The 12,492-nt window shown below is 48.9% G+C and overlaps 4 protein-coding genes across 6 annotated transcripts in view; 3 read left to right on the forward strand and 1 right to left on the reverse strand.

The window, feature by feature from the left end:
- Positions 1-12,492, forward strand: part of UFC1 (ubiquitin-fold modifier conjugating enzyme 1) — a 428,252-nt gene that overhangs the window by 378,617 nt on the left and 37,143 nt on the right. The gene's annotated exons all lie outside the window — the stretch shown is intronic.
- Positions 3,763-5,565, forward strand: KLHDC9 (kelch domain containing 9). Its single transcript, XM_069070504.1, has 4 exons — positions 3,763-4,288; positions 4,383-4,542; positions 4,878-5,076; positions 5,310-5,565. Exons 1-4 carry the CDS (start codon positions 3,780-3,782, stop codon positions 5,474-5,476), a joined length of 1,035 nt encoding a protein of 344 aa, XP_068926605.1. The 5' UTR covers positions 3,763-3,779; the 3' UTR covers positions 5,477-5,565.
- On the reverse strand, positions 5,748-9,667 carry PFDN2 (prefoldin subunit 2). Its single transcript, XM_069070503.1, has 4 exons — positions 9,508-9,667; positions 6,568-6,656; positions 6,344-6,467; positions 5,748-6,042 (listed from the first exon to the last, which is right to left on the reverse strand). The coding sequence occupies exons 1-4, from the start codon at positions 9,598-9,600 to the stop codon at positions 5,866-5,868; spliced, it is 483 nt and encodes a 160-aa protein (XP_068926604.1). The 5' UTR covers positions 9,601-9,667; the 3' UTR covers positions 5,748-5,865.
- Positions 9,701-12,489, forward strand: NIT1 (nitrilase 1). Of its 3 annotated transcripts, none has more exons than XM_069070494.1 (7): positions 9,701-9,842; positions 10,232-10,342; positions 10,605-10,856; positions 10,956-11,059; positions 11,389-11,522; positions 11,643-11,768; positions 11,957-12,489. In XM_069070494.1, coding segments are annotated over exons 1-7 (996 nt in total). In that variant the 5' UTR covers positions 9,701-9,840; the 3' UTR covers positions 12,224-12,489. The 3 variants fall into 3 exon arrangements, with proteins under 3 accessions (XP_068926595.1, XP_068926596.1, XP_068926594.1); XM_069070493.1 differs by lacking the exon at positions 9,701-9,842 and adding an exon at positions 9,998-10,036; XM_069070495.1 differs by lacking the exon at positions 10,232-10,342 and having other exon boundaries at positions 9,712-9,842.

Consider the following 12,492-nt stretch of genomic DNA (forward strand, 5'->3'; position numbering starts at 1 on the left):
CGCCAACTGCCAACCACAGGACCGTTAGCTCGGCTTTTTTTTTTTTTCTTGCTCTGCTATGTCAGCACGTCCATGGGGCATGGGAGATCTTTAAATCCCATAACCCTTACAGTCTGTCTGACTACTCCAGCTTGTGGATATGGAGTGGTCATCTGAGCCAAGGAATTTGAAAAAGATGACATCAGATGCAGACAGCTTTCCCAAGAATCCGTACCAGGCCTGCACAAGAACTGCTCCCTCTCTGGAGTCCCCTTGCATTGGTTTTTTATATATTTTTTACAGCTTTAACTTATTTTTCTGTATTCCCATTGTGCTACCTTGATTCTCTTTGCAGCCTGCTCCTTTTGCTTATATTGTAATTGCCTTACAGTAACTGCCCATATCTGGGTGCCCCCTATTTCAGGAAGTGATTGGGAAAAACCTGAATTCACTTAGATAAGGATATGGGAAAGCTACCAAGAAGAGAGTTTTTTTTCATACCTTCTTTGGTCTAAAGGAACAGAATTTTAATAAATATGTTCCTGAACAAAAGGGCAGACATGATAATCATTAAATATCATATTTTGGCCAAAGTCTGAATTAATCAAACAGACTGCTTTCCCTTGCCTTCTGTGTTAGCAAAACACCAGAAACTAGATAAGGTTGGAGACAAGATTCCCCCTTATCTTGGGAGAAAAATATCCTGAGACCATAAAATGTAAATAGACTGCTCCCCGTTTGTTGTCAATCTGCATTTAACTTCTTTCTCACACATAGATGATAACAAATAGAAGTCATAAAGTTTTGTGACAGGGTCATCCTGAATTGGGATGATTCTAAAATGTATAAAAAGTCTTTTGATTCATCTGTTCATCAGTTAGGACTCAGCTCCTGCTTGCACAAGTTTCTCTAGCTTAAGGGAATAAAATGAGATAAATGTATATCATTATTTGTTTGTCTCCTTTAACCAAAACTTTTTAGATGTTGACAATTATTATATTTTAGAAGATTATAGGCTTCTCCTCTAATGTTGCCTATGAGGTCAGAATTGTTTAAAAATTATTTTAATAGTAGAAGGTCCCCTAGAAAATTTTGGGGATCTTTCCACCAAGGGGTGGGATGTGATAGAAATGGCAGCTATTTCATATAGACTATGCTGATTTTCCTTTTAGGGGGTCAGAAACTCCTCCTTGGAACTTCGTTGTCCTGAGGTTACTAGGGATTGAATTATTTATTGGTTTGGCTTCCTTGTTTCCCTGCCCCCTGCCCCATTCCCCCTCCCCCCCAGGCATAAAAGACCCAAGCTAAAGGAAATTGGTCTTCTGGAGGTTTTAGCAGAATCTCCATTGCCCTTTGGAGATACCTTTCTTTTATTTTGGAGGGCAATTGGGGTTAAGTAACTTGCCCAAGGTCATACGGCTAGGTTATTTTGTATGTGTCTGTTAAATGTCTGAGGCCAGATCGGAACTTGGGTCCTCCTGATTCTAGGGCCAGCACTCTACTCACTGTGCCACCTAGCCACCCCTGGAGATACCTTTCTGACTGTTAATTGCTATAGTAAGGATACAGAGAATCCATTTTTAAAAATTTGAGTTTCATTAGGAATTATGTATCTATATAGATATATAATATGTACACACATGTACATATTATATATATATGTGTGTATGTATGTATTTTAACCTTGTCAATGATAAAGTTGTTTTTATTGCAATTTATGAGCAAAGTCCATGAGTATCTTGTTGCATTATAAACTCCAGACGAAATCACTGGCTTGGCCTAAAATAAGCTTGACCCAGAAAGGGCCCATACAAACAAAAAAATTTATATCAAAACTTTCTGTGGCAGTAAAGAACTGGAAACCAAATGAGTATTCACCAGCAGGAATAGGCTAAACAAAGTATAGCATATGAATGTACTGGAATAATATTGTACCATAAGACACAAAAGGACAGACCCACAACAACTTGGGAAGTCTGTATGATGAATTGATAGAATAAAATGAGCAGAACCAGGACAATTCATGACACTGCATGTTGTAAAGGAAAACATCTTTGAAAACAACCCTTATCAATGCAATAACCAATCACAGCTTTAGAAGACTGATGATGAAACATACTTCCTTTAGGTGCAGAATGAGTCACATTTTCAAATGTTCTCAATGTGTGAATTTGTTTTGCTTGATCATACTTATTCTAATCCAACAAATTTATTTGCTGGAGAGAGTTGTGAGAAGTGGTAGAAGGGTAGTAATAGAGATGCAAAAAGAAAAAAAAAGGAAAGCAAGAAAAGAACTTCCATGAAGCATCTAAAAATACACAGAAGAAAACAGAGGGAACTTTGGAAGGGGATACAGACAAGCAGGACTGTATTGATCCTACCATGTTAAATTTAATAAATACATCAAAAACCCAAACTGTTATGTAATAGATCGTTTCATTTACAAGTCTCTTTCTCTGTTCTTTGTATATGGAAACATTCACTTGGGCTGATGTTTCTAAATTCATAATAAAAGCAACGTTAACAATTAAAAACCAGATCTCTGATTAGTGACTTGACAAATTGTAAATTCATCGTACTGATGATAAAACATGATTACTGTCTCTTGCCAGAGCTGTAGTGGACTTTTAAGTGCAGAATGATTCCTTCATTTTCACACATGGCCAATCTCTTGGTTAGTTTTAAGTGTACTTATTTGTTACAAAGGTAGAATTCTATTGAGTGTAATAGGAAATTATTAGGAAATGAGAGCGATATTATAATAAAAGCGTAAAAATAAAACATGTTTTAAAATGTAGAAAGGCCTAGAAGAATTCTGACAAGAATTTTGGGAGAATTCTTTTCTGTGGATGAAACATAACAGGGCCAAGAAGTAAACAGAATGAGAGTAATGGATAAATTGTGAGCTGTATCAATGGATGAGATAAGAGTTCTACTTAAATACCGAAGCATCATATAAACAAATTAGCCTTCTGGATTTTTAAGAGAATATTTAACAGAAAAATTTATTATATATAACAATTTTTTGGTATGATGTGTTAATGTCAAGCTCAAGAGTGTCCAATGAGATTAATTTGAGAAACACCTATCTATTCCAACACCCTCATTTTATCGAAAAGGAATGAATGAATGAATGAATAATGAATGAATGCTATGCACAAAACAATGTGATAGGCTGGAGGTACAGAAATCGAGGAATCTGATTCCCTGAGATGCAATCATTTATTAGAAGGCTAGCGGCAAACTAGGATTGAAATTAGGTCTCCAAATCTGTAGTTCATATCACATCCCTAATGAATGGGCCCAGATTAGCAGAAGTCATAAAGAATCGCAGTTCCCGGCTGCCTGGCAGGGAGACACTGTCCTGGTCCCCTGCCTGTCCACCTTGACCTGATTCAAGGCACCTGTAAGGGACAGGGGGTTCTTTGCCCCTTCTCTCCACCCACCCATTGGGTCGTTCCCCACCTCTTCTCTAGTTGCCATAGTGACCGGCACCTTACTTGACACCAGGTCGCTACCCTTGGTAACAGATTTGTATTTGCGTCCCCGTTGCTATGGTAACCAAGCCTTTCCGGTCACGCAGTTACCAACAGCCGTCGTCACCAGGGCAACACTGGAAAAGGCGGGGCTTCGAGGTGGGGGAGAGCTCGCCTCAGGGTGGGGGGGAGGGGTGGGGTAAGGCTGAGGGCGGGGTTCCCAAGAGTCGGGGGCGCGGCGTGGGGGTGGGGCGGAAGGTGGGCTAGTCGGGTGAGAGGCGGGACGGGGAAGAGACACCTCCCGGCCCTTTGCCCCTCCCCCCCATGGCCGCGGCCCGGCGCCCTGGGTGGGCCTGGCGGCCCGTGGCGCGTGATCCGCTCCTGGCACGGGCGTTCCACTCGTGCACCGTGCTGCGGGATCGGTTCTATGTGGTCGGCGGCCTGTCGTGTGGGGGCGCGCGCGAGCCCCTCGGGGACGCAGTGACCTTTGACCCAGCGGCGGGCAAGGCCGAGCGGGCGGGCGGCCCGGGGGGACCCCGGCGCAGCCACCACGACGCGGTGCCCGTGGGCGGCCGCTGGCTCTGCGTGGTGGGCGGCTGGGACGGGTCCCGGCGCGTGGCGGCCGTGGCAGCCCTGGATGCGGAGCTCGGGGCCTGGGAGGCGTGGTCCGCGGCCCCGGGCAGCAGTGCCCCGGCTGGGCTCAGCAGCCACACCTGCACCCGCCTATCGGACCACGAGCTGCGCGTGACGGGCCGCGAGGGCGGCACCCGCACACAGCGCCGCTACGGGAGCGTCTACACCCTGCGCGTGGATCCCCCCGCGCGCACCTACAGGTAGGGAGGCCCCGCCGCCCACGGGCACGCGCGGGCCGGGCCGAGCCCCGCGGGTTCAGTGCTGGGGCCGGGCCTGAGATGTCCATCCCCGCAGCTACCGCCAAGAGGGCGGCCACACGGCCTCGCGCTCCGGCCACTGCGCCGCGCTGCTCCGCACTGGCGGCCCGCACGCCGGCCACCAGCTCCTGCTCTTCGGGGGCTGCAACTCCCCCGAGCCCGAAGTGGCGGGGCGCTGGGGCCCGGGGCAGATCCAGGTGAGTGCTCGGGGCAGGGCTGCCAAGCGCTTGGGGGCCGGGGACCCCATGGGCAGCTCGGCCGAAGCCTGGGAACCCCGCCGCAAGAGAGTGGTTCCAAACGCCCAGAATAACGTAGGGTTACAGGGGAAACCAGTTATGTTGGAATCAAGGTGTAATTCTTTTCCTCATCCACGTTTCAACAGACCACCCGAATCTAGGGAACCCCTGGGGGTGTGCAAACCCAATGAGAGATGAGTGACTTGCCCGTCGGAGATGGCGTCCAGGCCAGTCTTACCTACCATGTAATGGTGCCTCCTATCCCTTCCCATTTCTCTGGCCCCCCCACCCTCCAGGAGGAGCCGGTTGTTGCCTCTCGGCTGACAGCACAGCTCTCCCAGCTAGTGAGCAGTGAGCAGGGGTCCCTGGAGGGGCCCCGGGGTCTTCGGCACCATTCCTGCTCCGTGGTGGGGCCCTTTGCTGTGCTGTTTGGTGGAGAAACTCTGACCAGAGCTCGGGACACAGTCTGCAACGACCTCTACATCTATGATTCTCGTGAGAAAGGTCACAATGGTTGGGAGAAATTGGGATGGGAGGGAGTACAAAGAGGATGGCAAGACGAGTCAGGTTGGGGAAACAGGGCAAGGAAGAGGGGGAAATTAGCACATGTTCAGTCAGGCAACAGCGGCTTACTAAAAGGAAAAGGCCAAGAGAAAGGGAATGAATGGACAGATCTTAATAAGGTAACTTTCCCAACTCCATATTCTAAAGTGTTTTCCTCCCCACAGGCAAAGTGACCAAGCGATGGTTCCACTTTCCATGTGCAGATCGAAGCATGAAACGGGTAGGCCATCGAACCTGCCTCTGGAATGACCAGCTCTATCTAGTTGGGGGCTTTGGTGAGGATGGCAGGACAGCTAGTCCAGATGTTTATACACTGGAACTATCTTTCTGAGCCAGGGAAATCGACTCCCTCAGTTCATGCACAGTGCATTATCCTAGCAGACCTATAGTTGTTCATTAAATGCTAATCTATAAGTCAGACACTGACTCTCTCCATCTTTTCTGGGGGTGTGGTGGGAAAGGCCTAGTGGTGACATTCTGAGTTTTTAGCCTATCTTAAGAGTCACTAACTATCTGTATAATTCATCTGAGTGAGTCTTGACCTGGTCCCTCTTCTCAGTTTTTATCAATAACACAGAAGAAAGCCTCAGAACAGAACTGGGCACTGAGACCAAACCATTTATTTAACAAAAATATTACAAGAGCAGCAACAAAGAAAAATAATAACAAAGGGTGTGTGTAAGAGGCATGGGAGAAAAAATGTGACAGAGATCTTGATTCTTAGGAGACCAGCACACCAGCAGAGCTGGCCTTGGCCCCAGACCCCTCCCCACTGTCCTTGGCTGCTGGCTTCTCATCCTCACCCATTAGCCGAATATTATGTTTCTCCCTGAAGTCATTCAACTCCCTTCCCTTTGCTTGAAGCTGCTGGGTCAGTGTCTCAATGATCTTTTGAATCTGGTGGGTAAGAATTAGTGTTAAATTAGAATAGTGATACTTCTACCTGATAATATGCTATTTATAGTTTGTGAAGTAAAGGAGAAATGTCACCTCAGTGACCTCCTCTAACCAAGATTCAGCAGCCCAGTTGATGAGATCAGAAAAAGAAATAAGACCACTGTTGCCCTACTCCCTCCCACAGCCCAGCCTGGTTGCAAAGCCCACAAAAGACACTGACCCTGGCTTTGACTAGATGTCCTTCCTGCTCAGGGATCCTAACCTTCTCCCTTCTGTGTCCCCCCCTCCTTTCCCTTCTTACCTGCTCTTTGTTACCCTCCAAGGCAGGTAGCACCTCTTTGACAGTTCGCTCCACCAGAACTCCCCCAACCATTCTATAGCACTTCCGGGTTGGGTCCACTTCTCTCAGCGTATCTATCACTAGGCTATGGCCAGAAGGAGAAGGGTCTGAGGGTACAGCTCCAACAGAGCATAGATTGCCCCCTCACTGCCAACCTTCCTTATTTCTTCCCCTAGACCTCTCACCTGTGCTCATTCAACTCCATTTCCAGTTCAGCTGCTTTGGATGCCAAGCCCCTCTGTTCCTGCCGAAGGCGGTTGAAGCCAGCAACCACCTAGAGGAGAAAAGAGATTAGATGAGGGAGAAAACCCTATGAAGATGACAAGAGAGCAGCTCCTTTGGTGGCAGCCTACATGCTGAGAAGAGTACAAATCAGGGTTCCCAATTTGGCCTTGTTTATTCCTGTCTGAAATGGTCTTCCCTTGAGGGATGACTCCTGCCAGAGAATATAGAGGGTAACAACCAGGACAAGTACTTACACAGGTATATATTAGGAGAGCAGACATAAATGGTCTCCCCATATATAGCTGTTCCCTGAGCTCTCTGTACCTACCACCTAGGGCTGAAAGTATAAGCCAGAAGAGAAAGATTAGCCCAAACCCTGACCTAATCATATTAATTCAATGCCAAATATTTTTTTTCTACAGTCTTTCTTAGCAAGACCCCCTTCCTTCTCTATTCTCACATCCAGAGAATGGAACATAGTTACTATCTTAGCCCTACAGAACTCCTTATTTCTGGTGCCTCACTCACTATGCAATGTATCAGTATTTGCTTTGTCCCTATTTAAAATCCTCCAGTGGCTTCTGCTACTCAATAAAATGACCTAATTTGTCACTCTACTTCCACTCTCTCCATATTCCAATTCATTCACACTGCTGCCAAAGAGATTTTCTAAAGCTCAAATGTGACAATGTGGCACACTCCTACCCTCAGTCAATAAACTCCAATGCTTCCATATAAATATGCCTCCTCTACCTTTCCAGCCTTACTGTACATTATTTTCCTCCATGATCCAGCCAAAATGGCCTTGTTAGTCATCATCACACTGTTTCATATCTCCATGCCTTTGCACTGGCCGTCTCCCATGTCTGGAACACACTCTACTCACTCCCCACTTTTGGAATCCATAGTTTACTTCAAGGTTCAGTTTGAGCACCACCTTCTGCATAAGTCCTTTCCTGATGCTCCTAATTCCTAGTACCTTCCCACTCCCAGATTTCATATATCAACATATACAGGTGTATGCTGTCAACTTGTTAGAATATAAGGCAGGGACTGTTTACATTTTGTTGAATCTCTGGCATCTAGCACAGTGCCTGACACATAGTAGATGCTTAACATATATTGACTAATTGACCACCTAGGACTCTAACAATACCCAAGTGACTCTTGTGTGAACACAAATGATGGAACCTACTTAGGAGAAGACTCACTTGAAAAAACAACATTTTCTGAGCACACACTCAAAATGTATTTATTTGTGAAATAAAATCAATCCCCAAACCCATGAGCTTAAAACTAAGGGGAGTTAGAGATTTAAAAAACAAAACAAAATTACTCTGGTTAAGTAATGAGGACCAGAGATGCTTCTAGGTTAGAGGTGAATTTTGAATCAGATGCCACACCAAAATGAATCCATTTAAATGTGTTAAAGAATTTCAGCCATTCCTGTATAGAGAGAGAATACTTTTTAGGTGCTACCCAAAATCTTAGCTGCAAATTTAAGAAACAAAATAATCCAACACTAACTCATGGGAATGCTAAGCCCTGCTCCCAGAATTTTCTATCTACAGATTATCTTTCCTACTGATTTTTTCCTTTCCTTATCCAAATGCTTATATATAACTCTATTTCCCTTTCTCTTTATACCATACTGTGTTCATGTTTTCTGGCATGGCCAGAGATGACCAGATCCAAATGAGTATATACATAAAACATATATACATGCAGGGAAAATGGAAATTTATCTCAGAAGGAAGGGGGAACGGGAGGCAGAAGAAGCTTCTAGCAGAAGGTGGAATTTGAGCTGAGTGTTGAAGCAAGTTAAGAAGTGGAGGTGATGAGGTGGAGCGTTCCAAGCCAGGGGCAGGAGACAGAATGTCATGTGTAAGGAAGCCAGCAAGAAGGCCCATATCCCAGAATCCTAGACTATATGGAGCAAAGTGTAACAAGAACAGAAGAGTAGGAGGGGGCCAGGTTTCAAAGGGCTTTAAAAGTCAATGACAATTTGATGTCTGATACTAAAGGAAGCCAATGGTAGGGAATTGACTGACATGGTCATACCAGTGTTTAAAAAGATTAGCTTTAAGCTTTTTTTTTTTTTATAAAAGTAAAAGAATAAAGATTCTCTTAAAGTGCAAGTCACATTACACTGAGTGTTCTAAGTCGCTTGAGATCAAGTACGGTAGCATCTTGCAGTCACCCAGTCGATGTTCTGGAACACAATCCTCCCAAGCCCAGGCCGGTCTCAGGTGTTGGGGATGGCTCTGGCTCACCTCCCAAGTCGATGCCTTCAGGCACTTCCGCAGCTCCGCAGGAGGGGTGGGCCTAGGAGCTCAGGCTCACACTAAGCTATCCCAGAGCACCAACTGTCAAAAGCCCAGTGTAGAAGGCTGAGAGAGAGCTCCCAATAAGCCAAGGGCTGGGTTGGGGCACCTATCCCTACCATCTGTTCGCGCTTCGGCCCGCGCCCCGCAAGACCACGGAACTTCCCCAGACCTGCGGCTTCCAGGCGTCACGTGGCTATTTCACAGAGAGGGGCCTGGTCCTCTCCAGGAAGCCTCGGGTCCTTTCCCCGGGAGACCCCGGGGATCGGCCTCCCCAGGGCTCACAGCACTTACGAGGCTGGGGGCTGCTGTCCCACGCTCCGGTCCCGAGGGGCTCTCCCACCTTGAGCCCACGGTCGTGTCCACACTCACCCTCAGCACAGTCACCCTCAGCCCCCGTCTGCCGTGCTCCTCCCGCACGCACGCCCGCCCTCTCCCTCCGCAGCTGGGGGCCCCCGTCTTGCCCAGGTTCGCGGTCAGGCGAGCCTGGGCCGCGGAGGCACCGCACGTGCCACGGGACCCGCCCCCACGGCACCCAACAGGAGCCGGGGTCGCCGTGCGGGCGGCTGAGCTCACCTGCTCCGCCGACACCGCTCCCTTGCCCGCGCTGCCGGCGCCGCTGCCGCCACTGCCGCTACTCTTGTTAGCCCGGTTGCTACTCTCCGCCATCTTTACCCGCCCGCTAGGTGTAGGGCCCTAGAAGCCCAGTGCTCGTCTCTTTGTGCGTCACATCCGGCCGCCTCAGTCCCAGCCTCCTCCGGATCCTGGTGCCTCGAATGCCATCTTGGTTAGGGGCACTTCCGTTGGGGTGCCTGCTATTTCCGTGTGCCCTATGGCCCCCAAAGCTTCAAGACCTTTGAGCGGGAGGCGAGAGGAGCGGCGGACGTGTCGCCCCAGAGCTCCGGCTCCATGTAGGATCCTACTCTGGGGCTTCCTCTGCTTGTACCAGGACGCCCCTCCCCGGGAGGGAAGTGGGAGGAGGGAAAGGCCGAGCTGGGGCAGCAGCAGGAGTCTGGGGAGTGAGTGCAGACGTGGAACGCGGCGGTGATGGCTTTCTTGCCCTCAGGCATTGCCGGCGTCTGCAGCGAGAGGAGACCTGTCCTAGGTCAGTAAGTGACCTTCGCGCTCCGAAAAGCCGGCCGAGGGCGGGCGGCGGCTAGCCGTGCCCCCCACACGCAGGGGTTTAGCTCCCCGCGGCCAGAGACCGGACGGGGCGGGAGGTCGGGGAGGGGCAGCTCGCTGTGCTGGCATTCTAGAGCAGGCGAGGGGCCGGAGTGTCCTAGAACCCCTCTGTTCCCAGGCTGAGCTCCACCCTCTGGCTGCCAAGGAAGTGCCCGTCCCTGCTGCGCTCTACGTTCAGGCTGCCTGGTCTCTCCCAAGTCGGTGACCCAGCGGGCACCAGGCACAGCAGGTAGAGCCCGCTACCCGTTTCTGATCAGGGTGGGGGGCGGGTGCCCGACTGGAGTCGTGTGGTAATGTAAGAGCGGCTCATCCCTTTCTCTGCATCTGGAGCTTTTCGTGGTTACAGCCTGTAAGGCTTAAATGTCGCGCACACTTTACAGCCAGCTGAGGCCCAGGAAGGATCAGTCCTAGTCCCAAGTATTTGCCGGTTTTCCTGCTGGGGGCTCTCACTTAATACATTTGGGGATGCCTGGATCTTCTCTTTTTCACAGGCCTGGGACCATGGCTAGCTCTTCTCCTCGAGGTTTGCCCCTGGTCGCTGTGTGTCAGGTGACATCCACACCAGATAAGGAAAAGACTTTTGCAGCCTGTTCAGGATTGGTTCAGGAGGCTGCCAAGTTGGGTGCCTGCTTGGCCTTCCTGCCTGAGGCCTTTGACTTCATTGCTCGTGACACAGCAGAGACCCTTCGCCTGTCTGAGCCATTGGGTGGGGATCTTGTGAATCGGTATGCCCAACTTGCCAGGTATGGAAGGCAGCAAAGAAGGAACGCTGGGATAGTAGGCTCAGGTGACTGTGATGGAGACAGGGTTCCAAGAAAGCTTGTCTCTTATTTTCTCTACAGGGAATGTGGACTTTGGCTATCTCTGGGTGGTTTTCATGAACGTGGCCAAGACTGGGAGCAGACTCAGCGCATCTATAATTGTCACGTGCTCCTGGACAACAAGGGTAAGACCTGAAGTTCCTAACTCCTTCTCTTAGCCCTGTCCTGCCCTTTGGAGTTTCATTCCTATAATCCTGTTTTCAGCCTCCAACTTCACTCCCTCCACTTTCCTTGCCCAGAGACCTTTGAGACAATTTAACAAACCCTCAAGGCCATTTACTAGTTGGATTCCTCTGCTCCTTCTCTCATGTTCCTCCCCTCTTCCTCCCCAAATACATACACCTTGTGGACATAATGTCTATGCCTCTGGTTCCTAACTTATAGGTGGTTCCCTCTTTGGGGGCAATGGGGAAATATAAAATCATCAGCAGAGTATTCCTCTTCTACTCCCAAGGCTCTATTGTGGCCACATATAGGAAGACACACCTCTGTGATGTGAAGCTTCCAGGACAGGGACCCATGTGTGAGAGCACCTCTACTGTACCTGGGCCCAGTCTTGGGTCACCTGTCAGTACACCAGCTGGCAAGGTTGGCAGAGAGGGAAGGGAGGAGGCTAAAGTGGGGAAAATGGGAATATGTTGGAGGGGGCAAGATGACAGTGGAATAGCATTGAAGAGAAGCTAAATATTTTACTTTTCTCCATCCCAGTTAGGCCTGGCCATCTGCTATGACCTGCGTTTTCCAGAGCTTTCCCTTGCACTAGCCCAGGATGGTGCTGAAATTCTCACTTACCCTTCCGCCTTTGGCTCAGTCACAGGACCAGCCCACTGGGAGGTAAGGATCTACCAATATATAATATCTACTTATCCAACTAGAAAAAAATGCTGTATTTCTTTCCTGGCTCCCCATGACTGTCTCTCAGAACTGAACGGGGGAATACTTGCTTCCAAAGGTCACTCTTCTTTCCACTGCTTCCCTCCAGATGCTGAAGTTGTTTTCATCCACCTTCATTCTCTCCCCAGGTGCTGCTCCGGGCTCGGGCCATCGAGACACAGTGCTATGTAGTTGCAGCAGCACAGTGGGGACAGCACCATGAAAAAAGAGGGAGTTATGGACACAGTATGGTGGTGGACCCTTGGGGAGTCGTGGTAGCACGATGTTCTGAGGGGACAGGGCTCTGCCTTGCCCACATTGACCTGGCATATTTGCACCAAGTACGCCAGCATATGCCTGTGGCCCAGCACCGAAGGCCTGACCTGTATGGCAATTTGGGTCGCCCAGATCCTTAATACCTGCTGACTGAACCAGGGTCCTATTCTGGGCCAGTGAGGATCTGTGGCTTGGAGGCAGGACCCCAGGCCACTGAAAAACCTCAACTCCCTTTCTTCTGTGGCATACAGGTTCAACCTGTTGTAAAGCCCCCAAAAACGCTTTTCTTTACTCAAGACTTTAGTTACATATAGAAGAGCTCTTAAATCACAATTTTATGAAAGCTAAAGCTACACCAAGGTCTAAGCAGCACTGACAATGAAAAAAATATAGTCATGAAGTCCAAGTC

Source organism: Petaurus breviceps, unplaced genomic scaffold, assembly GCF_028583685.1.
Source record: "Petaurus breviceps papuanus isolate PSGF00001 unplaced genomic scaffold, PetGlider_PUasm1.0 90808, whole genome shotgun sequence".
NCBI lineage: Eukaryota > Metazoa > Chordata > Mammalia > Diprotodontia > Petauridae > Petaurus > Petaurus breviceps.

Excerpts from the sequence above, each read along its gene's own strand:
- KLHDC9 (XM_069070504.1), top strand. The coding sequence starts at position 3,780 with ATGGCCGCGGCCCGGCGCCCTGGGTGGGCCTGGCGGCCCGTGGCGCGT. Across the intron at positions 4,289-4,382 it reads CCCCCCGCGCGCACCTACAG|CTACCGCCAAGAGGGCGGCC; the intron begins GTAGGGAGGCCC and ends CCATCCCCGCAG. Across the intron at positions 5,077-5,309 it reads CCTCTACATCTATGATTCTC|GCAAAGTGACCAAGCGATGG; the intron begins GTGAGAAAGGTC and ends TCCTCCCCACAG.
- PFDN2 (XM_069070503.1), bottom strand. The coding sequence starts at position 9,600 with ATGGCGGAGAGTAGCAACCGGGCTAACAAGAGTAGCGGCAGTGGCGGC. Across the intron at positions 6,468-6,567 it reads ATGGAGTTGAATGAGCACAG|CCTAGTGATAGATACGCTGA; the intron begins GTGAGAGGTCTA and ends TTCTGGCCATAG. Across the intron at positions 6,043-6,343 it reads TGGAGGGTAACAAAGAGCAG|ATTCAAAAGATCATTGAGAC; the intron begins GTAAGAAGGGAA and ends CTTACCCACCAG.
- NIT1 (XM_069070494.1), top strand. Across the intron at positions 11,060-11,388 it reads CGTGCTCCTGGACAACAAGG|GCTCTATTGTGGCCACATAT; the intron begins GTAAGACCTGAA and ends TCTACTCCCAAG. Across the intron at positions 11,523-11,642 it reads TCAGTACACCAGCTGGCAAG|TTAGGCCTGGCCATCTGCTA; the intron begins GTTGGCAGAGAG and ends TCTCCATCCCAG.